This window comes from Sinocyclocheilus grahami, unplaced genomic scaffold, assembly GCF_001515645.1.
Source record: "Sinocyclocheilus grahami isolate Dianchi unplaced genomic scaffold, SAMN03320097.WGS_v1.1 scaffold719.1, whole genome shotgun sequence".
Classification (NCBI taxonomy): Eukaryota; Metazoa; Chordata; class Actinopteri; order Cypriniformes; family Cyprinidae; genus Sinocyclocheilus; species Sinocyclocheilus grahami.
The window spans coordinates 290794-313633 of NW_015505898.1; the positions used below are offsets into that span (position 1 = coordinate 290794).

The following is a 22840-nucleotide window of genomic DNA, read 5'->3' on the forward strand; positions in this document are numbered from 1 at the left end:
TGTTTGTGCATCTGTGTGTTAGAAAACAGTAGGTTGTAGGTTTCCTGAAGCATTAAAGAAAGAAATATTTTTGCTCTCTTGTGTTGTTCTGTTCTGTCTGCAGTTCATGGTTCTTCTCTATCTTTGGTCTCGAGCACATCATCTTTGTATTCTGCGGTGAGTGACCTTACAGTGTTCTTACAAAAGGTTGTAATAAACAGACTGACTAAACTGTCAAATTTTGCAAAAGAAATAGGAAGTCTTGGCTGTAGCTTTCTTTGAGATTTTATATATCTGTGAAAAAGCATGTTTCCTCATGTTTCTTCATTTAAAAGTTGTACACATAAATAAATCAACAGTACTTAAAAAAAATATATGATACAATAAAGGCACACCAGGGTAAAATATCAGTTTAATACTATTGTCCCCTAAACCACTAGATGGCAAAAAAATAAAAGGTTTCTAAACATCAATGTTTCACTATGCATGCGGGCAGCAATGCAAAGTCAATTTTTCATTAAATTAATCTAATATTGAATTTTTTTGTTAAAACAAATGATGATCATTAAAATTATTTTGAGACAAAAGCCTTCTGTTTCAATGAAGGTAATTAAATAAACAGTTTTTCAAAACCAAAGAACATGTAAAATAATGGTATTTGAGGGGGAAAAAAAGCCTCTACTTTTGGGGCAGAATAATTTATGAGATAATAGCTGGCAGATATTTTCATTTGTTGACATGACATGATTAGATTCAAAAAGGTCAGTACTATTTATTAAGCCATTTATCCACTTTACAGATAATCACCATATTTATAATGTATTTTTTTAAATGACCATATTTTATGACAATGTATTTATTGAAAAAAAAAATGCTACAAACCTATTTTTGCAATCATACACTATAAGAGTAGTGAAAACTCTGTTGTACCCTATAATGATAAAGTCTCTTTGAGTGTATTGTTTCAGTGCAATTATGTATTTTAACTAATTTGTGCTTACATTTCATTAATTTATATATATATATATATATTAATGAAATGTAAGCATTATATATATATTCCTTTCAAAATATAATAGATAAACGTTACATTCCTTGCTTGAATCTTGCTTTTTATATTAAAAGTTATATTAGTTCATAGTAAATTCATCAATATTAACTGCTAGTATCTGAATAACAGTAAGCTCATACATGCTGTTTCCATTTGCCTGAGCTTGAAAAACTAATACATTTAAGGAGTCATTTATTTGAGAAGTTATGAAAGTTGAACACTTACTGTTACATCCACTATTCATCAAGGCTGTGAAGAGATTTAGAGAGATGGCTCATGGTGGCTCAGTATTGTGACTTTGCCACTGTTTGAACACACATTTTCTCACTTTCAGGTGCTGGCATTTTTAGACAAGGTAATAATTCGTCATGCAGAAAGTCTGCTTGTATTCACCTTCACATTTTTAATTACATGCAAACCCTAACAGTCTAACGTTTGGCTTCAAATCAGCTACTACTAACGGATAACCAAAAGTCTGATCCAAATGTCAAAATTCTGATCATTGGTTATTTTGTATGGCTTTGTGACTTACCTTTAATTGTTTGGAAAGAGCTGGTGTGGATTTTGGCTTCTTAATTCTTTCTTCTTATTGGATCTATTAGGAAAGTGATTTTAAGGTTATGTGTGCAAAAAAAAGCTATTGGGATGTTGGTAATATTGTATTTGGGTCATTTTTCATGTCCTTTAACTGTTGTTTTCTTCCACAGACGGAGGAGAAGGCCCACTCGGAGGTAATAATATCTTGTTTCCTAATTATATTTGTGATTTTGGTAGAATCAAATATGTAAAAGCAATAAAAGGTCAAACAGTGATGCACTTTCACAAAGTCCAACATCAGGTGGTTGACTGAATCGGACAAACAAACCAATATGTTTAACAACAAGTGTTTTCAAAATTGAAAATATAACCCTATGTTGCATTATTTTATGAGACACTCTTATGGTATCGATATCTGTAATTCACTTTCTCACTGGCACACACACTTCTTTAACACTCACATCCATACTTTCCCGGGTTCACTTTTGATCACTGATTTTCCTTTGATGTCACTTCCTTTTGTGTTTGTGCGCCATTACTGTTCTCTCTCCTGCTAACATTTGTCCAAGACTGCAGACTTTTGTATATGCTGTGTCATGTAATGCTTCACATGCAATGATCAGTAACTTTTCCCTATAAGTGCTAAAAACGAATGTATTCTTGTTTCATGGTTAAACCTGCATTTTGTACGAACATGCAACATAAAAAAATCTTTTTTTTTTTAAATGCACTGCGGTGACTTTTAAAGCTTGACTGTTCATAGTCTGTATGTTTGGGAATTTGAATTCTCAAACTTTTAATTTTTGACTAATATTCTGAGTAGAAGTCTTACTTTTATTTCCCTACATTGTCAAAGTAGGACACTGTGTTTCACAGCATCTCTGATCACAAGCCATGTTACAGTTTCTGATTATATGCTCTCTGATCACAAGCCTATTTTATTTTCCATGTCTCTTCCTAGTCTTTCTTGTGTCTCTACTAAAGTAATATCTCTGTCTCGGGTTTATTCTCCTCAGTTCAGTGTAAATTTTAATCAATACTTTGCTAAGTCTTGTTCTCATTTACTTCTGGACTCTCCCTTATTGGACTTGGATGCGGAAGAACATCTGAGTCTGTTAAACAGTGCTTGGCTTAATGTAATGAATGTGACTGCTCTGTTAATTTTTCTGTTATAAATTCTGTTGTCAATCCCCCTATCAATACTATGTATGTTGCCTCTGTCGCTCTTTGTGAAAGCTTCGCAAGGTTTTTTAAGGATAAAGTAGTTAAACTAGGACTGGTAGCTTATACTTCCCCTAACTCCGTACACTAGCAAAAATTAAACACTTTCTCACTGACAAGACTTTGGAGATGGCGGTTCATGCTTTTATTACATCGCGTCTCGATTATTATAACTCTTTATACTGTGGCATATCTAAAACTCAAACTGCCCATCTTCAAGTGGTCCAGAACGCTGCCTCTAGATTCCTTTTAAAAAAGAAAAAAAGGGATCACGTCACTCCGCTCTTGAAGACCCTTCATTGGTTGCCTGTTCAGTTTAGAATACATTTTAAAATCGTATTATTTGTCTTTAAATCTCTGCACAATCAAGCTCCCATTTATTTATCTGAATTGCTGCATCAGTATATCCCCTCTGCGACCAGAACCTTATTGTAATTCCGCATACCAGACTCAAGCGTAGAGGTGACCGTGCCTTCTCAGTAATTGGGCCTCGTCTTTGGAATGATTTGCCAGTGGAGATCAGAACGGCCCGTAGCCTGTCTATTTTTAAGTCTCTTTTAAAAACCCATTTGTTTTCATTGGCCTATTAGGACTATATTTTTGCCTATTGTATTTCTTATTTGTGCTTTAATTTTTGTATTACTAAATTTTTATGATGACGTTTCTTACTGTGAAGCGCTTTGGTCAGTCTTGTGGCTGTTTTAAATGTGCTATATAAATAAAGTAAACTTAAACTTATTACATTTCTGTGTGAATGCATCGCACGAAGAGAGCAAAGTTTGGACTGGGCTGTGCTCGATTCACTTTCCTGTCTCTGGAGTGATGAAGGCAGGTGTGATGCAGGGCTTTGCTCTCTGACAGTTTAGTGAGAAGTGTGACAGAGCATGAGACAGCTGCTGTCTCTCCACTCGACCTCCTCTGTGATTTGTGTTTGACAGGATTCGTGTATGGGAGAACTGCTCCGAACTACATCTATTCAAGTTGTACAATAGTTGAGTGGATTGAAATGTCTGCTCTCCGGCCAGATGTTTTTGAGCTACTCAGTGTCAGAACAACTTTTGAAAGTTGGTGTTCAGGGATTCAAAAGAGCATCTTTGTTTCTTTCTGTTAAATCCTGATGTTCCACAGCAAGGTGGTGTATAAAATAAAATGACGAATGAACAACACAGAAACGCATCATATGAAGATCATACTGCACTTTCTGAAAAAAAATGTTTTTACATTTGGACCCAAAAATGATTTGGACACTAACAACACAGTGATTACCATTCCATTAGATATCAAACCAATATCAAACAATTTATTTTAAAATTAGCATAAGCACACTTTTTGAAGTTTGAGAGAATCCTCCACTAAAAGTCACCTACAAATTCAAAAGGTCCATAACTTGCTTTTAAGTGTATATTAAGTGTCCAAGTTAGGGTATGAACTTTCAAAGTTTCTCTATTTCTTCCATCCACAACTTTGTGCCCACCCCTTGGATAATCCCTCAGTCTCATGCGCATTTGTGTCAGAGATTCTGTGCAGTTCTATAGTGTTTTAGGGTGTGAGAGAGCTTAAGGATGGCTGTGGCTAACAGTGGTAGTGCTTTAGCCATTATCCAGGCAAAGAGAGCCAAAATCAGTTTGTTCAGACGTCGTTACGGCTGCAAAACATCTGGATTTCATCACAACCACACCAGGTAGGAGGATAACATGAGATGTGGCTTTATATATGCGGTTTTATGTTGCTGCATCATATTCTTAATATGTGGCTTTCGTTTTTGGTGAATATCATAGTTGAAAACAACTTTAATGTTCACCTTGAGATTGTAGACAGGTGAGAGTTTGTTTAGTGGGATTCGTGCGTCAGGCACCTTTGTGTATGGATTTTGGAAATGCCGCTTGTTTCAGATGTGCTTGACTGGGCTGAGAGCCTCAGTGCGGACAGATAGTTGAGGGAATATAAATGGATGGACAAACAGGTCAGGGCAGGGCACATCGTAAAAGTGTGTTTATAGAGGCGCTCTCCCATTAGAGTCACTCAAGCATTTGGCATTGTGCCTCTCAGTGTTCGCTTGCCTTCACTTCCTGGCAGGCATTTTAAATAGTATATACCAAGAACCTTTTGAATAAAGCTCTGCCTACTGCTAAAAATATAATAAAACACTGCGATATTTATTTTTAATATTAGACTTTTATTTTACAAGTTGTGTTGTACTTTGTACCTTTGATTATTGTGTCATTTTTATAGTATAGTAGTAGATATAACAAGAAATAATCAAGAGAAGAAGGACAAAATATGTTCAAACATGCATTTACCATGTTTTGTTTTATTTTATTGCTAGTTTTTTTTTGTTTAGTTTTGTTTTGTTCCGATTTTAAGAACACTGTGAGTCATAGGTCAGATGATAGCCAGATGTCAGATGATGTTTTTGATGTATTAAATCTAAGATTGTTACATTTCGTTGTGTGAATATTCGTATGTTCTCCTTTGCATTCACTGACATCAGAAGTCTTTTCAGTGTAGCTGAGGTCAGCGTTAGAGACGTCTCCTCCACCAAAGCCCTGGGGCCTTGTGTTCAGACAAGCCTTAGACATCGTGGATCCTTTGAACTCCATCTCAGTAGCTTAAATCTGAAACATGCTTCAAAGCCCTTGGCGGCTGTTGAGTAGTTCACAGCACTATTCAGCTTGCCAGTGCAGTATAGATCTGAATTACCCAGGAGGAACTCTCTGGAGGCTCAGACTAGGTGGATACAAAGATATATAATACTTTTTTGTGCTCAGATGCCCAGAGTATGATTTAAGTTTTTATACATGGAAGGATAAACTTAATAGACCTGTGAATCTATAATGTGGGTCTCACCGTGTACTTGTTTTACACCCACTGCATTCACACTACTGGCGTCATCACAGTTTGTATAGCTGACAGGAAAGCAGGCAATGTGAGTTGATTTCTATATTTGGAATGGAATACAAGCATACTGTTCAGTATAAACTATATACTGCATACTATTTAAAAAAATATATTATGTTGGAAATAGAATGCATTATCTGGTGATCAGTATTTTAAACTGCAGCAGGAAATGTATGTCATTTAAATCAGCAAATAATGATGATTTTAACTTTTTAAAATTCTTTTTTGTATAGAAATGTCTTAATTATTGTCAGTTCTGTCAAATAACCAGTCATGAAGGAGATCAAGTTTTTAAATGTAAAATTTGACTTCTAGTTTAAACATAACGCTGGAAATGAAATATAAAGTCAGGAGTATATAGAAGGTCAACCAGATACCCTATGCAAACATACAATTTCAAACTCTTAAAGGTTTAGGATCAGTGAGATATATTACAATTGATGCTTTAAAGTGTTAATTACAGCAAGGATGTATTACATTTAAATTTATAATATTACAAAAGATTGTTTTCAACATTGATAATAATCAGACATGTTTAAGCACCAAATCAGCATATTAGAATGATTTCTGAAAGGACCGTGTGACACTGAATGCTGGAGTAATGACTGCTGAAAATTCAGATTTGCCATCGCAGGAATAAATTACATAAATTTAAAATGTATTGCAAAAGAAAACAGTTATTTTAAACTGTAATGATTTTTCACAGTATTTTCTGTTTAAAATAAATGCAGCATTTCTGAGCATGACATAATTCTTTCAAAATCTTTTTAAAAACCTTACCAAACTCCAAACTTTTGAATGGTAGTTGTACACACTATCAACACAACAATTATTTCTCCATATAACTACCTCTAGATATTCAGTGACTCAACTTTGATAACCTTGAACCTAGTTGCAAGTTTCACTTTGCAACAGTTTGACCCAGAATTCTGTCTGGTTTACCCTGTGGATTTGGTGAAGTCTTATGAGAACCTTGTGTTAAATTCTGTGTGTGTGTGTGTGTGTTTTGACAGGCACACCTGGTGGCGGCATTTGAGAAAAGTCTGACAAACATGACCTGTCGACTGCAGAGTCTAACCATGACAGCGGAGCAAAAGGTAGGAATGGTCCTACACACACAAATAACTAAAACATTTAAATGTTTTTTAGTGTTCAGCGCATACAGTATTCTACTAATCAGATGATATTACGTTTTTTTTGGGACAAGTCCGAGCAGTTCTTCCAACCACTTTCAACAAAACCATCTAGTCATCATGTAAATGTAACCTTCAGGTTAAAATGTGAAACTGCTCCCATAATTGGCACAAAGCACCCTCGTCGACTTAATGAGTTCCTGCCGCTGTTAATCCCTCTTGAATAAACCATCAGAGATTACAGAGGGACGTCTTTGTCAAGGCGGCCCGACTTTCAATTAAAGCAGAAACCCTATCGCAAGCTCTAAAATCCTGAGCTCTGCATATACAGAGACCGTGTGGCGGTGAAATGGGATGGTTGGGGGCCTACAACACATGCTCAGTTCCTCAGATCAGTGGGGCGCTTATCTCCACATGTGCTTTTTTGGGCAGAAAACATCTGATAGAGGAATAAGACAGCTGGTATGGTACGAGGGAGAGTGTACGTTTTGTATACAAAAGAGTTTGTGTAGGGTCAAAAACTGCAAGTGCCATGTGGCTCACTTCATCTCTAGTGATTCTGAAGTAAAGCTGATGTGATATTTTAATTAGCAATGTTTGCTAGCATCAGAAATATTATTGTGCATACTTAGAGTTTGGGATTTGAACAAACCACTTACCATAAGTGTTCAAGTTTGGTGCACAACTCGCCTTGCACCATTTGAGTAACATACATTAATCATAATCATGTGGCTTGATGGGGTGAGGCGTGCTTTTTCCTTTCTAAGCAATTAAGGGAAGTGGTTTGTGATTATTTTCATAGTAACTGCGTTTGTGTGATTGTGTTGTAGGAGTCCGAGCTTGCAGAGTTAAGAGAGACCATCGAGGCATTGAAAACTCAGAACACAGATGCTCAGACGGCCATTCAAGTTGCCCTCAACGGCCCTGATCACGTTCATAAAGGTGCTGCTTGTGTACATCAAAATTTGTCTTTCTGTTTTACAATTATTCAATGAATATTTTGGATTCACTACAATTTAAGGTACGGTCACATTTACTGCTGTTCAGTGAATTTCCACAGACAAAGTCCAGTCATTTCATGTGGATCTTCCCACGCAGATTTTGCAGGGGGTTCAAGTTGGTCACACAAATTTTCTGTATCTACCAACAGAAAGCTGCTTGGCTTGAAAGTGACTTGTGATAGTGTTAGCTATGCTTCATACATCACTACACTATTGAATAGATAATTGACCTTTATTACCCATGAAATTTCTTCAGTCTGACCACACCAGTCAGCAACACTTGTGGTATAATATCAATGACCGCTAAAATTAATTTTATTTTTTAACGTGATGTAAAATTAACATTTTCTGTGTAAAGGTATAAGCCATTTTTCTTTGTTTCCATGACAAAGTAACACATAAAGCCATGTAAAATAGACAATTTAAACTTCACAGCTTATATAATACAATAATACAAGTTTTAGCTGAAGAATAAATCTATAGTAAGTGCTTTTGTAAAATTGTAAGCTTCAGTTTTCTGCTCTTAAAATTGGCCATATTCACTTCCATTGTAAGTGCCTCACTGTAATTCACAAATATGTTTATTATGCATTGACCTTTGTGTGTGTAGCAGACCTGAGGATCCGTCGACAGCACTCATCAGAAAGCATGTCCAGTATTAACAGTGCAGCCAGCCACTCCAGTATGGGTAGCGCTAAAGATGCAGACGACAAGAAGAAAAAGAAGAAAAGCTGGGTGAGTCACTTCACAAAGCTTCATCATCACACCACAAGGCTCATCCACGGTTAGAATGATGACTACAACTGTGATGAAAGAGCGCAGAATTAAAAAAAAATATATATATTTTGATGAACTTAAGTGGCCCTCAAAATTATGTGAACACATAAGCGAGACTTATATATATATATATATATATATATATATATATATTTAGCAAATGGCTGCAATATAACAAAGAGTGAAAAATGTAAGGGGGTCTGAATACTTTCCGTACCCACTGTATATATATATATTAATGTCACTATAACAAAATATCAAGCTAAGTAACATCTGCATTCAAATTTTGCTAGATCTTTACTCAAAACTACATTTCCAGCATCGTTTTTGCTATGAACTGGTGTCATGGTTATTTTAGTGATCTTAAAGGGATAGTTCACCCAAAAATGAAAATTTTATGTTGATCTGCTTACCCCCAGGGCATCCAAGATGTAGGTGACTTTGTTTCTCCAGTAAAACACAAATGAAGATTTTTAACACAAGCCGTTGCAGTCTGTCAGTCTTATAATGGAGGTGAATGGGAATCACAGCTTTGAGAGTAAAAAAAAAACATACACAAACAAAACCAAATTAAACCCTGCGGCTCATGATGATACATTGATGTGTAAAGACACGAAACGAATGGTCTGTGCAAGAAACTGAACAGTATTTATATCGTTTTTTACCTCTGATTCACACAATGTCCGAACTGTTCGAACTGTCCTGAGCGTTGGCGCGTCCTCCTGAGCGCGTTCTCAACAGCAGGCGCATGAGGCGTCTTCTTCTTCTTCTTGCTTTACGGCGGATCGCAGACTATGTTGACAGACTTAAGTGCATTACCGCCACCTATCTCTCAAGTGGACCATTGACGCTCCTAATTGAGATTGTAGATAGAGTGTCAATGGTCCATTTGAGAGATAGGTGGCGGTAATGCACTTAAGTCTGTCAACATAGTCTGCGATCCGCCGTAAAGCAAGAAGAAGAAGACGCCTCACGTGCCTGCTGTTGAGAACGCACTCAGGAAGGACAGTTCGGACATTGCGTGAATCAGAGGTAAAAAAAAACTATATAAATACTGTTCAGTTTCTTGCACAGACCATTCGTTTCGTGTCTTTACACATCAATGTGTCGTCACGAGCCGCAGGGTTTAATGTGGTTTTGTTTGTGTATGTTTTGTTTACTCTCAAAGCCATGATTTCCATTCACCTCCATTATAAGACTGACAGACTGTAACGGTTTGAGTTAAAAACCTTCGTTTGTGTTCTACTGAAGAAACAAAGTCACCTACATCTTGGATGCCCTGGGGGTAAGCAGATCAACATCAAATTTAAATTTTTGGGTGAACTATCCCTTTAAGGTTTTATAATCAGAAATTTTCCATAATTTAATTTTGAACAGATATTTAATGATTTATAATATAAATATAATTTATTATACAAATATAAAATAAAAATGTTTAATGAAAAATGTCTCCTTTTTTTCTGACACAAACTTTTGTGAGTTGTTTTACATAAAGATATGATTTTCTTATCTGTAAAATAATCACTATTTTTTAATATACTTATTGTGTAATCATTCATATATTTTGTTATTATGTCATGATGTTCATGCATTTTTAAGTGTGCCTTAAGTGTCCAAATACTTTTTTGGGCAAATACTCCATAAATGGCGCCACCCAGACCAAATTTATTATAATGTTGCGACCTATGTCTATATATTAACAAATTTGAGGTATTTAGCAACTGTTTTTGAAATCTTGACTAACATTGAGGAAACAAAAGAGTAGAAAAATGTGTCTTTATCACATATTTTAAGGCTTTTATCAAATTATTTTACTATGAAGTGATGTTAATTCAGTCATCATTCTAGTAGTGGCATCTGCTCTCTCAGTTTCGACTTTGGGAACATTAAGTACATGTAGCACGTACATTTCTGTCATTTCACCCCCTTCCGGCTGTCTCTCCCTCTTTCACACTCTCTCTCACACTTTCTCTGTCTCTCACTTTCTCACCACACCACCAGGGCAAGGATAAAGGACACAAGGTGACTATAACACATCCTCAAACTCTCCTGCATGCCCTTATGGAGGATCCGACATGCTCGTCCCACTTTTTTTGCCGTCACTGGCCCTTCAAAACCCTAAACTTCCTCACCCTTTGGTGCTTACCCTTTAGAAAACCAATCTTTATATCTTCTTTTGAGGAATGCACAAATTAAGAACATCTTTTCGCTCAAGTTGCAGTCATTACTGGTGATATATTTACGTATGTTATTAAGATGCAATTGTGCATGTTTTACTCCTAGTCAGCTGTTCTAGTTCGCAGTTATTTTACAGATTTATTATCTCCTAACGCTAGCGGGCTGTTGTTTCTTCTCATTTAGGGTGTGCATTAAGTCAAGAGCACTTGAGGTAAACAGCTGTTTGAAAAATAGCATTGGCATTGTGTGCAGCAGTTATGGCTACTTTTCCTCAAGCTGCCCTGGACTCTTGTAATGAGAGCAGAGCTCAAACTGAGCCCATAAATACAAATCACCTCTTTATTTATGCGCCCATTAATTATTCATCTGCATAATTGAGGCAGTGTGGTCTCTAGAGTCAAACAGTCTGGAAATGTTGCTTAAAGGTGAAAGACAGTGAGAAAGCAAACTAAAAAGAAAGTGAGTGCGACAAAGGTTGTGAAACAATATATTCATAACAGGGCTTAACAATAAGGATACATTGTGAGAGAGTTATCTTATGAAAAATAATTTAATATGGATATATGGAAATGTTTAATGAAAAAAAAATATTTTTTCAGACTAAAATCTAGATTACTAAAAATAAAATGTAATGCAGTCTAGTCTTGCGTTGTAATTTTACATTGTTTACATTTATTGTGTATACTACATATATTAATTAAAATATATGATAAATATATTATTATATTAAATGCTTTGCATGTATGCACACATTTTATTGTATTAAAAATACAGAAAAAAGTTGAATGAATATTATATATTTGTGTTCTAACGCATAGAAATACTTTGCTGATATTGCAGTATACCTAATTGTCATTACATCTTACATTCCCTCATAATTGTTTTTTTTAAGTATAGAATATATTATAGTTTTAATTAAACATATTAATAAATATTGAATATGTAATATATGTTATTTGTGTGTATATGAACAAAAGAAGAAAATGCTTAATTACAAACACGTAAAAATACATAGAAAACTAGCTGAGCAAGTACAGTCAGAGCTACTGGCCTGACCAGGTCAGAAAAAAATTCCTTATTGTTGAGCGCACTGATCTCAAATGATGTAGGGGACATAGGTTTCCTGTGGAATGCTGTTATGTGGAATTATCTAGTTCCATACTGACAGGCACAGCCTCCATGAATCATTCAGAGCTAATCAAATGAACAATGAATAAATGATACCGCTGTGTCTGAATATTCTGGTCCAGCGGTGCACGTTTCAGTCAATGGTAACAGTAAGTGTGTTTTGTCCATAGGTGGCTGATTCCATCCCCGCCCAGGTCAGTGTTTCCTCGTCCCGCATCACTGCGGCCGATTGCCTCTGATAACCTTACCCCCTTAACTGCCCCCACCCCCCCCCAAATCCTAAGCGTTTCCATAGAAACGTTTGCATGCCACCAGCATCCCCAGTCCCACTGACTGCCAGTATGTTTCTGCTGCTTAATTAGTTCTGCTCAGACAATTATACAAGCAAGCCATTATCTACCCTCCCAAAATGTTACAATCAACCATATTTTTAACCTTTATCTTAAGCTTACCAAAAATCACCCATGTGATGTCTTTATCTATATAGTAACACTTTATAAAACTTTCACTATTTAATGCAATATTTTAGTATTTAATTCTGGATTGTATTGATTATATATATATATATATATATATATATATATATATATACAGTATATATATATATATATATAATTTGAATACAAAGGAAAAAAAGGAAAATACTTAAGGAATATTACGGGCTGCATAAAACTACTGTGCCATGTAGTTGGTTGCCGCAGAAGATAATTTATCCTGAAAAGTTTGTAAAAAATAAAAGCTATGTTGACAGAAATGCCCTTACAATGGAAATCTTGTTGTATGTTGTATAGACTTTCATTGTAAGTGCATTTCTGTACACACATTTGTTTCATTGGCTACGTTTACATGCAACCAAATAATCCATTTGTAATCGGATTGACGGCTCAATCGGACTGAAAAAACTTAATGTAAACACCTTAATCGATCCGATTTCGAAATTTCGACCGGATTGAAGAGGGTGGTTTATTCCTTTTCTAATATGATTGAGAGTGCATGTAAACACTCGATCGGATTGAACCCCGAAACTGAAAGGACTGCGCGTGTGCAATGACGCAGAAATAGCATAATGACGTATGACGCGCGGAACGAGCGGTTCTTCCTTTGGAATAAAGTGTTGTATAAATGCATGTCCTGTCATTATAAAACTCTCCTTTCACTCGGCAACTGTGAAGTGGAGCAGGACAACCTCACACCGGTCCTGGTTTTGGATTCTCATCAAAAGGCAACCCGTTTTGTGTGCGGGGAGGGGCATTTTTACTGTGTGATAAATATGAGCAGCACGGCACAGCGGTTTATATGTATATTTATCCATAAATTAATAAATATTAATTCTGCTGTTAAAAACAAATAAATAAACCGTGTAGCAGAGTGGTTATTATGTGCAAAAAGTGAGAAACTCTACATTTGTGCAGTGTGCGCATGTCAAAAAAAATCTATTCCGATTTGAAGCTTGTGACATATAAACACGCACATCAACCCGATCACTTTCTTTAGCGTTCATGTAAACACTACATTCAGATTCATCAATCGGAATGAATTCAGTCCGATTGAACCAAAAATTGTGCATGTAAACGTAGCCAATGATTTTACCTTGTTTCCTTGTATGGTAAATTATTTTCTGTGGTAATTGACAGCATGCGAGTGAGCCAGATTATTCCTTTAATAATATTACTGAAATTTGTTATAAATTGTTACTGGAATATCCAGAGTTAGTACAGATACATAATTCTCCCAAGCTATGAATCGAATTAATCCATATCTTCTGCCTGACACACAGAATGTTTTGAAATGATTGTTGTCTGGCTATATTAATTATATTGATTTGTGTTGTTTACTTGCAGTTGCGGAGCTCCTTTAAGCAGGCCTTCAGCAAGAAAAAGACCAACAAGCCCCAATCATCTCATGATGAGATTGAAGAGATGACTGACTCCTCCCTCCCTTCTTCACCCAAACTACAACACACCAACAGACAGACCAGCCCCACCCAACCACTGCGCTCATCACCTTCCACCACAGAGTGAGTACAGACACACATATATACAGTATTAGACACCACCATGAAATGAGGGACATCCATAAACATTTGCATATTTGTTATGTTTGTTTATATACTTTGGTTTTATTTCAGTCACAAACCTCACTTGCACATAAAGGACCACAACACATCCAATAAATAAGTCTTTTTTTTCATCAGTAACTTCCACTTACTGTATTGTACAGTGACCCTATTGCATGTTTTGTTGAGATTCTTTTTTTGCTTGCTTTCTTTTTTTGATAATCATCTTTATATTTCATCCTTTCCCTTAATCATATCTGTATTCTGTCCCTGTTCCTCAATGTCATGTGTATTTAGAAAGTGTTTTTGCGATAGCAAGTCCTCCCCCATTTGGATGCCAAAGAAAAAGTCAAACGGTCATGTGGTCTACAAGCACAGATCTCGGTAACAGGCATAGTGTGGCATGCTGGGTAGGGTTGAGAGTGTGTAGTGACTAAAATCACCAAAGCTAGTTAACAAAAGATATCCCTTCCTCTATATTTCAGTCACATTTCACATGAGCATTTTATGACACACACTAATATTAATGGGAGATGTACTAAATAATGGAAACTTTTATTAAAAACATTTTTGTAAAAACTAAATAAATCCTGTTTGTGTTGGTCATGTGCATGATCTCTAAAGCTGGATTCCATTCAACTCAAAATATTGGAATTTCCTACCAAGAAAAGCCTGATAGAATGTTACTGTAAGTCTGGATTCCAAACATGCAGAAATTCACAACTCTGATTCCATCAAGGTGTGAAGATGTATGAAGTCAGTCGAAAATGCTGCCACCCAAAGAGATTTACACAGATAATGCTAAAAATGTACTTTGTAGCATTTTCTTTCTTATAAATCATCTTTCAAACATAGAACCATATTTCAGAGATATCAAGAACAAATGTCTATGTCCAACTTTGAATGGAATGCCGCAAACAAAAAACACAAGAGTGTGAATATGTGTGCATCAAAGTGTTTGTGTATGTAAATATTCTGACCACGTCTAATTCTCCAGGAGTTTGTTGTGACTTAAACCCGCCTGTGTTTTGTAGCTCTCTTGGATGTGTAACAGTGTTGTGACTCCCTCCTCCCTGTACGGTGTGTTTGTGCAGATTGTGTGAATGTACAGAGGCCGAGGCAGAGGTTATCCTCCAGCTGAAGAACGAGCTGAGAGAGAAGGAGCTGAAGCTGACTGATATCAGACTGGAGGCGTTAAGCTCCGCCCACCACCTTGACCAGATACGAGAAGCCATGAACCGCATGCAGGTACGTGCACACACACACACACACACACACACACACACGCATACATGCTGACTCACTCCAGAGTGCTGCAACATTATATCAATGCCTTGTGAATTCTTATAGCCCACCACCTTGACCAGATACGAGAAGCCATGAACCGCATGCAGGTACGTGCACACACACACACACACACACACACACACGCATACATGCTGACTCACTCCAGAGTGCTGCAACATTATATCAATGCCTTGTGAATTCTTATACAGTGTATTTGTGCAATGCAGTGATCTATGAAAATCTGAGTAAGATTTTGTAATGTTTTTAAAAGAAGTCGCTCATGCTTATCAAGGATTTATTTTTTCAAATAAAAAATTAAAACAGTAATATTGTGAAATATTAAAACATTTCCATTTCTTTAACAAAAATCTTACTGACCCCAAGCTTTTGAACAGTAGTGTATATAATAAAACATAATAATAGTATTTGTCTTTTAATATTATGGAAAAGTACACTATTAGGATCCACACAGAACACTCATAGCAGAGATCATTAAGAAGTTTGTGGAGTCCCATATACTTTTTGAAAGAGCCAGTGAGAGTTGATTTGTTTAAGGAACTGTTTGCTAGCAAACACTTTAAAGTCTGTAACAGAGTGATTGAATGACTAAGATCAGAGGGCTAAATTGCTCTAATTCCAAGATAAAACACCCAGACGGAGTTGTTCATACTCTTGAAATATCTGTCTGAGCTTCTCCTTAGCATCTGTTTGCAGAGCCTGGCACGCAAGACTAATCTAAAGATTAAAGAAATCTTTAAACTAACTTCTCCCAGTCTTTAAAAGCCTTAGAAACCGTTTAGAAACTTCGACAACAGACAGCAAGTCTTAATCCACTTAGCATGTCACAGAAGTTTGTAGGAAAGTTACTTTTTTACTTTTCCCTTCTTAACCTTACCAAATGTGGATTTGTGAATTTTAGTCACAATATTGTGTGTGAATTGCATATGTGTTTCTCTTCAGTTAGGGAAATGTACATACATTTGTCAAAACTATCACTGTAGTGTTGACATTACCTGTTTTTTTTTTACATGCAGAATGAAATTGAGCTGCTGAAGGCAGAGAACGACAGACTGAAGTCCAGCGGCAACACCACACCTGCTGCCACACCTGCTAAAACGGCCCGTCCCCCTTCAGAAACCTCCAGCACGTCCTCCTCGTCCTCACGGCAATCTCTGGGGCTGTCGCTGAACAACCTCAACATCACAGACACCATTATGTCAGGTCAGACTTTGCTTCATGAAGACCTTGAATGTGGAGCTATTTGGGTCTAACAATGTTTATGCACCATCGAAATGTCGCTCTAGCCTTGTTTTGGATGATTCTGTAAAGCCTTTGGATGTTCTTCAGATGTTATTCTGTTATGGAATTAGCTAGAATGCCAGTATGATGGCATTTTTTAATAGCAACAATTACATTAGCTTTATACTTAGCCTGGTCAAATATAACAGTATATACATTATGCAACATGAATATTTACAGTATACAAGCTAATATACCTCATATAATGCAACAAAAGTTCAATATAACAGGTTTCAGATTGACACTAATCTTAATTATTAGTGGTGGATGATAAAATCGTTGACAGAATCCAAAAGGGTTACATTAATGGAGCCATATCTATTAATCAAAATATCATAAAGACTTAGGGATGGACTCTTTGCTCTTTGGCTAGTAAGCAACCACCTTTCAACCTTCAAAAACACCCTATAACCACATAGCAATGCTTTAAAAAACTCTCAGAACACCTTAGAAACCACAAAGCAATGGCCTCGCAACCATCCGCCACTCCCTAGCATCAAGGCAGTGACTTTTTATATGGGCAAGTACAACTCATATTTCAAAAACTGGTGTAAAAACCAGATTAGCCTTTATTATTATAACTTAAGTTTTTTATGACTCAGCGTTTTGGTGATACATGATAAACAGTGCTGCATTAGTGTTTTCTTGTGAGACATGTTTCTATTTGGCATATAAGGTCACAATTAAAAGCATTGCAAGCAAACTTCATACATATAATCTTCTCGTCGTAGCTGTCCATGTAGAAGTTTTTTTGTCGAACTGACGAGTCCGTTTTCCACCAGTGTGCAGTGTATTGCATATGGCTGTATTATTGATGATTCTAGTGTGGCGATGATGAAAACTCTGGCGTGTGGAAGAGAATGAACGCAGCGAAGAGTGAAATGGCCTCTTTTCTTTAAGGGAGGATTTGAACGCCGGGCATATGGCCACGTCTCGGGACGGGTTGGCGAAGACTCGTCTGCGCTCCGGCTAATTAAAAGTAGTGACTTTTGTGCTCTCTCAGGACTTTGGACTGCTTAATTGATGGAGAGATGTGTGGAGGAGCAGTAGAGCGTGTGGTGGAAGGACGTTATCACCCCTCTGCAGAACAGCGTGCCAGACAAATACAAAGCACCTCCCTCCCGCCCATTCACCAAGCTCTTCGTACTCGGCCCATAAAAGCCGCACTCCTCCACTAACAGCCTTCTTCCTGCATTCAAAGCCCTGTTAAAACCAAACAGCTCAACCCCACAGAAAGCAAAGCTTAAAGCAGTTGGCGTTTAACTACAGTCAAAGCTGAACATTAGTGTCGTCGCTTACCGAATTTGTCAGCACTGAAAAGGTTCTGCTCCCCCACAGTTAATGACTCATTTGGCGATAAGTCTTTTGAGTTGTTCAGGCGTTGATATTTTTGTCACGAAGTGAGTTTGAAGTTTGCGTTTGTGTGCACAGATATTTTGCTCGATGATGGCTATGAGGGCAATCTACGCAAAGAGGGCAGGAGTGTCCGTATAGTGGTCACCATCAACAGTGACTCCAACAAAACCAAGGTATTAAGAGAGTCTTTTGAATTCCATCAGCTGTTTTGAAATGAAACTACTAGTAAACAATACCTTACAAGCATCATTTCGTATCCTCTCATCATCTTAGGCTAGGCAGAAGAAGGAGTATCTGATTGGCTCCATTGGCGTCAGCGGCAAGACAAAGTGGGATGTGTTGGACGGTGTAATACGACGCTTGTTTAAGGTGCCAGTTCAGCTTCTTGCAAAAGTAGATGCATGTTTCAGGTGCCATATTTCAGGTCTAACAGATTCATTTTGCTTGCATTTAGGAGTATGTGTTCCGAGTGGACCCATTGACCAGTTTGGGCCTGAATTCGGATAGTATAGTGTGCTACAGAATGGGGGATGTGGTCCGATCTCATGCCTCTGAGGTTCCTGAACTGTTGCCATGTGGATATCTGGTGGGCGACAACAACGTCATCAGAGTCAGTCTCAAAGGTGAGGAAGCTCAGAAGGTTCTTGTAGGGTCCATAAAAGAGGTCAAACGTGCTGCGAAGATTTGAAAATGTCTTTTTGTTTATGTAGGTGTGAAGGAGGGTAGCATTGATGACTTGGTGTTTGACACACTGATTCCTAAACCCATCATTCAACGCTACTTAAACCTGCTGATGGAGCACCATAGAATTATCTTGTCTGGTCCCAGCGGAACGGGTAAATCCTTCCTAGCCACTAAACTAGCTTACTACATCATCTCCAAGACTGGTCAAGTGGTGACCGACACTAACCTGGCTAGCTTCAACGTGGACCAGAAATCCAGCAAGGTACATATTTCCAGTCTGGGAAGGGGTGTAAATAAATCATTTTAAGGTGTGCTGCTAGTGGAAACAAATGAAATTGCAAAAATAAGGGTTTTAATGAAGGTTTTCCCTATCTGCTATTGGTTGGACCAACATATAATTCCACCTCAAACTCACACCATCCATCAATGTTGCTGATATATTAGTTATATAATAGAAATTAAGTAGGTCTTCAGTAGATGCGTAACACTTCATGTGCTTTGTGTTTGCGATAAGCAGGATCTTCGGCAGTACCTCTCAAGCCTGGCCGAGCAGTGCAACACAGAGGAGTGTGAGATCGAGCTGCCCTCTGTAGTTATTCTGGACAACCTCCATCATATTGGCTCCCTTAGTGACATCTTTAATGGATTCCTCAACTGCAAATATCACAAATGGTGATTATTCCTATTATCCCAAATTTGAGAACTTTTTTATTTTGTTTAATTAGGCAATCAGGTACGAGAGACCTGCTATATTGTGCAGATCCACTACCGTTCAAAAATCTGTGGTCATTTTTTTTAAAACATTTTTTTTTTACGTTTTTCAGGAAGACATTTATAATGATAGGATAAAGATGAGATATTTCTATTTCAAATAAATGCTGTTCTTTTGAACTGTTCATCAAAGAATCCTGAAAGAATGTAGAATGTTTTCCACAAAAATATTAAGCAGTACAATTGTTTGCAACGTTGATATTGTATGAAATGTTTCTTGAGCACCAAATGAACATATTCATATTAGCATATAGCACGACTGGAGTAATGGCTGCTAGAAATTCAGCTTTATTATAAATTGCAATAATATTTCACAATATTACAGTATTTTGGTTTTGCCGGTTATTGGTTTAGACAACAGCTACTGTACTACCTTATAATAATAAAATGGACACACATTTTTCACACAATTGATTTAAAAGGAAAAGATTATGTTAATAGTTTTAGCTTAATAGTTTTCATTGCGTAGCTTTTTTTGACCATGTCAGCATCCAATACTGGAACCACAGTATGCCACCCATTTTTGAGGATTTTCCTTGTCTATCAAACTGATCAAATATACATAAATTACATCTAATTATGTGCAACTGTCCCGTCCACAGCCCGTATGTCATAGGAACTATGAACCAGGGTGTTTCCTCATCTCCAAACTTGGAGTTGCATCATAACTTCAGGTACTTTGTTCAGATATTTGACATGTCAATGTAGCACATGGTTGTGAACAAGACAAACAGCATCTGGTGATTGTTATTACAGCCTCTCGCCACATAGGGGCCATAAGTGATCATATTTTTCATTTGTCACTTACACACATACATACACGTACAGTACAAAAACAAACGCACACTGATCTTTCCAGTCATGTTCTTCAGTGTAATATCAGACCATCATCCCCTCAGGTGGGTGCTGTGTGCCAATCACACTGAGCCAGTGAAAGGCTTCCTGGGCCGATTCCTGAGAAGAAAGCTGATTGAAACTGAGATTGATAAAAACATGCGCAGTAACGACCTCATAAAAATTATCGACTGGATCCCTAAAACATGGCAACACCTCAATTCCTTCCTAGAGGCTCACAGCTCCTCAGACGTCACTATCGGTAATACACACAACACACAAGCCACATTTGATATGGTTATTCTGCACAGAACAGAGGTGAAATATTTATTCCTGTCACTTCTAGGTCCTCGGCTGTTCTTGTCCTGTCCGATGAATGCAGACGGTTCACGTGTGTGGTTTACCGACCTGTGGAACTATTCTCTAGTGCCATATCTGCTGGAAGCAGTACGAGAAGGACTGCAGGTATACATGCAATCACACACAATCATGTATTATGTTTTTTTTTTCTCACAGTTTGTAGCTAAAACTTTTTGTTATCTGCTTGACTCATTGCTCCAGCTGTATGGAAAGAGGGTGGCATGGGAGGACCCGTCCAAATGGGTGATTGACACCTATCCCTGGAGCTCTGCCTCCCTGCAACATGAAGGCCAGTCACTGCTGCAGCTGCGGCCGGAAGATGTGGGCTATGATGGCTACAGCCCCTCTAAAGACGGAGCCGCCTCCAAACAAGTATCTCAGAGCGACACAGAGGGAGACCCACTGGTAAAGATAGCTTCATAAAACATAGTTCATTTAGGTAATACACTACCGTTCAAAAATTTGGGGTCGGATTAAAAATATAGCAATATTGTAAAATATTATTGCCATTTAAAATTCTATTTTAGTGTATTTAAATGTAATGTATTCCTGTGGTGGTAAAGCTGAATTTTCAGCATCATCGCTCCAGTCTTCAGTGTCAGATGATCCTTCAGAAATCATTCTAATATGCTGATTTGCGTCTCAAAAAACATTTATTATTATGGCCAGTATTAAAACAGAAATAGAAAATGTGTAATATTATAAAATGTCTTTACTATTATGTTTGATACATTTAATGTGTCCTTGTTAAATCAAAGCACTGATTTCTTGCCCCAACCTTTTAATGTTAGTGTATACTGTACTGTACGTTATAAGATGCTAAGAGATAAAGTCTTGCTAAATAACTAGCTCTTTTTCTATATGGGCTAGAAACTGCCCAAGGGCAGCAAGGTGAAACATGGGCAGTATTTCAGAGAATATAGATACTTTGAAGTCTACAGTGCGATCTAGATCAAATTCTCATATATTTTTCTAAAATGTCCTTGAATAATAAAGACCAAGTAAACATAAACAAGCAGGGGCTCTGATAACCTGTCTGTCAGTGATAAGCGTGTGTGTGTGTGTGTGCGATTGAGTGTGTGTGAAAGAGGGAGAGAGAGAGAGAGAGAGAGAGAGAGAGAGAGACAAAACAGATTCAGCCCCCTGCTACCCTATTGTGGACATCACTGTAACATAATAATCAGAATATGAATGCTATGATATCAATGTCCTCTAGGTGGCACTACTTAGATATTTAGCACAAGCAGTGGGACTTACTCATGAATCATGACACTTAGGCAGAACAAATGTCTTAAAATCATACATAAAACCATTTGTGCGTAACTTGTTGCATTAAGTGAAATTAAACAGTTTACGTGAGAATGGACTTTTACACAGAAATTAGTTCTGCTAGTTTTTCATGAATAAGGCTCAGTGTCAAAAAGCCATTCTCAACACATTTTTTTATGTTGTACATGTTGTACAAATATGTTTTAGTGCTCATTTCATTGGAATAATATCATAATAATGACTTTGGCTCCCTAAGGTCAATGGCGTACTTTGCCAGTAGGCTTTTAAACAAATATTATTGCGCTGTCTCGTCTTGCTGTCTCCTCTCATTTCTTTTTTTTCTGAGAACAGACGTTCAGAGATTATAAGGTGACAGAACGGCTGTTGTTTGTTTAAATATCAGCGATTACTTTGATCTAGTTCAGTCTCATAGCTCTTGTGTTTATAGATTAAAAAGAATAATCGGTTATCGGTATCGGCCAAAATTTTCATATCGGTGCATCCCTAATTTTAATGTTGTATTGTTTCTCTCTATTGTCTCATTGTGCGAATGTTTTGTCATTTTGTCTGTCTGTGTTTGAGCCCGTGTTTGTCTATGTGTTTAACTACAGTGTTTAAATGGCCATTGATGTGAATTTGTAAATTAGTTTTTGTAAAAGTTCAAAGGCCAATTTAAAATATTGGTACAGTAAATAAAGTGCACAAAATCTGTATTTTGTTTAGGCAGTATTTGTGGCACTTTTGTGGCACATTTGTCCAAATATTTGTGGCAGATTTGCCCAAAAGGTGTGCGTTTTTTGCGCCAATGCATTGTTAAAGGATCATAATATAGCATGTAATATTCCCATATAAACTTTAACATCCAATTAAAAAATATTTGTATAGTAAAATTCGCTAATTCACGAGATCAATACATCCTTTATTAGACCGCTTTGTCGAGTTAAATGCATTTTTACGGAGATGGCGAAATGCTGAACCAATTCATTCACTTCCAACAGCGCTTAATGGGAGCAGCGTCATA

General features: G+C 37.1%; 2 protein-coding genes across 2 annotated transcripts in view; both read left to right on the forward strand.

Annotated features, from left to right (window-relative positions):
* The window catches only part of LOC107560296 (neuron navigator 3-like), a 234038-nt gene extending 231489 nt beyond the window's left edge, over positions 1 to 2549 (forward strand). Inside the window, exons 21-24 of the mRNA XM_016244436.1 lie at positions 104 to 156; positions 1365 to 1385; positions 1738 to 1761; positions 2529 to 2549. Of these exons, the coding sequence (XP_016099922.1) occupies positions 104 to 156; positions 1365 to 1385; positions 1738 to 1761; positions 2529 to 2549 (119 nt within the window). The remainder of the gene's footprint in view (positions 1 to 103; positions 157 to 1364; positions 1386 to 1737; positions 1762 to 2528) is intronic.
* Positions 2550 to 4350: 1801 nt separating this feature from the next.
* The window catches only part of LOC107560297 (neuron navigator 3-like), a 22049-nt gene continuing 3559 nt past the window's right edge, over positions 4351 to 22840 (forward strand). Inside the window, exons 1-19 of the mRNA XM_016244437.1 lie at positions 4351 to 4469; positions 4603 to 4606; positions 6700 to 6783; positions 7650 to 7761; positions 8431 to 8555; positions 10599 to 10619; positions 12074 to 12097; positions 13745 to 13920; positions 15054 to 15207; positions 16281 to 16467; positions 17977 to 18074; positions 18175 to 18270; positions 18356 to 18524; positions 18612 to 18847; positions 19103 to 19257; positions 19959 to 20030; positions 20256 to 20452; positions 20537 to 20655; positions 20752 to 20955. Coding sequence (XP_016099923.1) covers positions 4351 to 4469; positions 4603 to 4606; positions 6700 to 6783; positions 7650 to 7761; positions 8431 to 8555; positions 10599 to 10619; positions 12074 to 12097; positions 13745 to 13920; positions 15054 to 15207; positions 16281 to 16467; positions 17977 to 18074; positions 18175 to 18270; positions 18356 to 18524; positions 18612 to 18847; positions 19103 to 19257; positions 19959 to 20030; positions 20256 to 20452; positions 20537 to 20655; positions 20752 to 20955 — 2352 coding nt within the window. The remainder of the gene's footprint in view (positions 4470 to 4602; positions 4607 to 6699; positions 6784 to 7649; positions 7762 to 8430; positions 8556 to 10598; positions 10620 to 12073; positions 12098 to 13744; positions 13921 to 15053; positions 15208 to 16280; positions 16468 to 17976; positions 18075 to 18174; positions 18271 to 18355; positions 18525 to 18611; positions 18848 to 19102; positions 19258 to 19958; positions 20031 to 20255; positions 20453 to 20536; positions 20656 to 20751; positions 20956 to 22840) is intronic.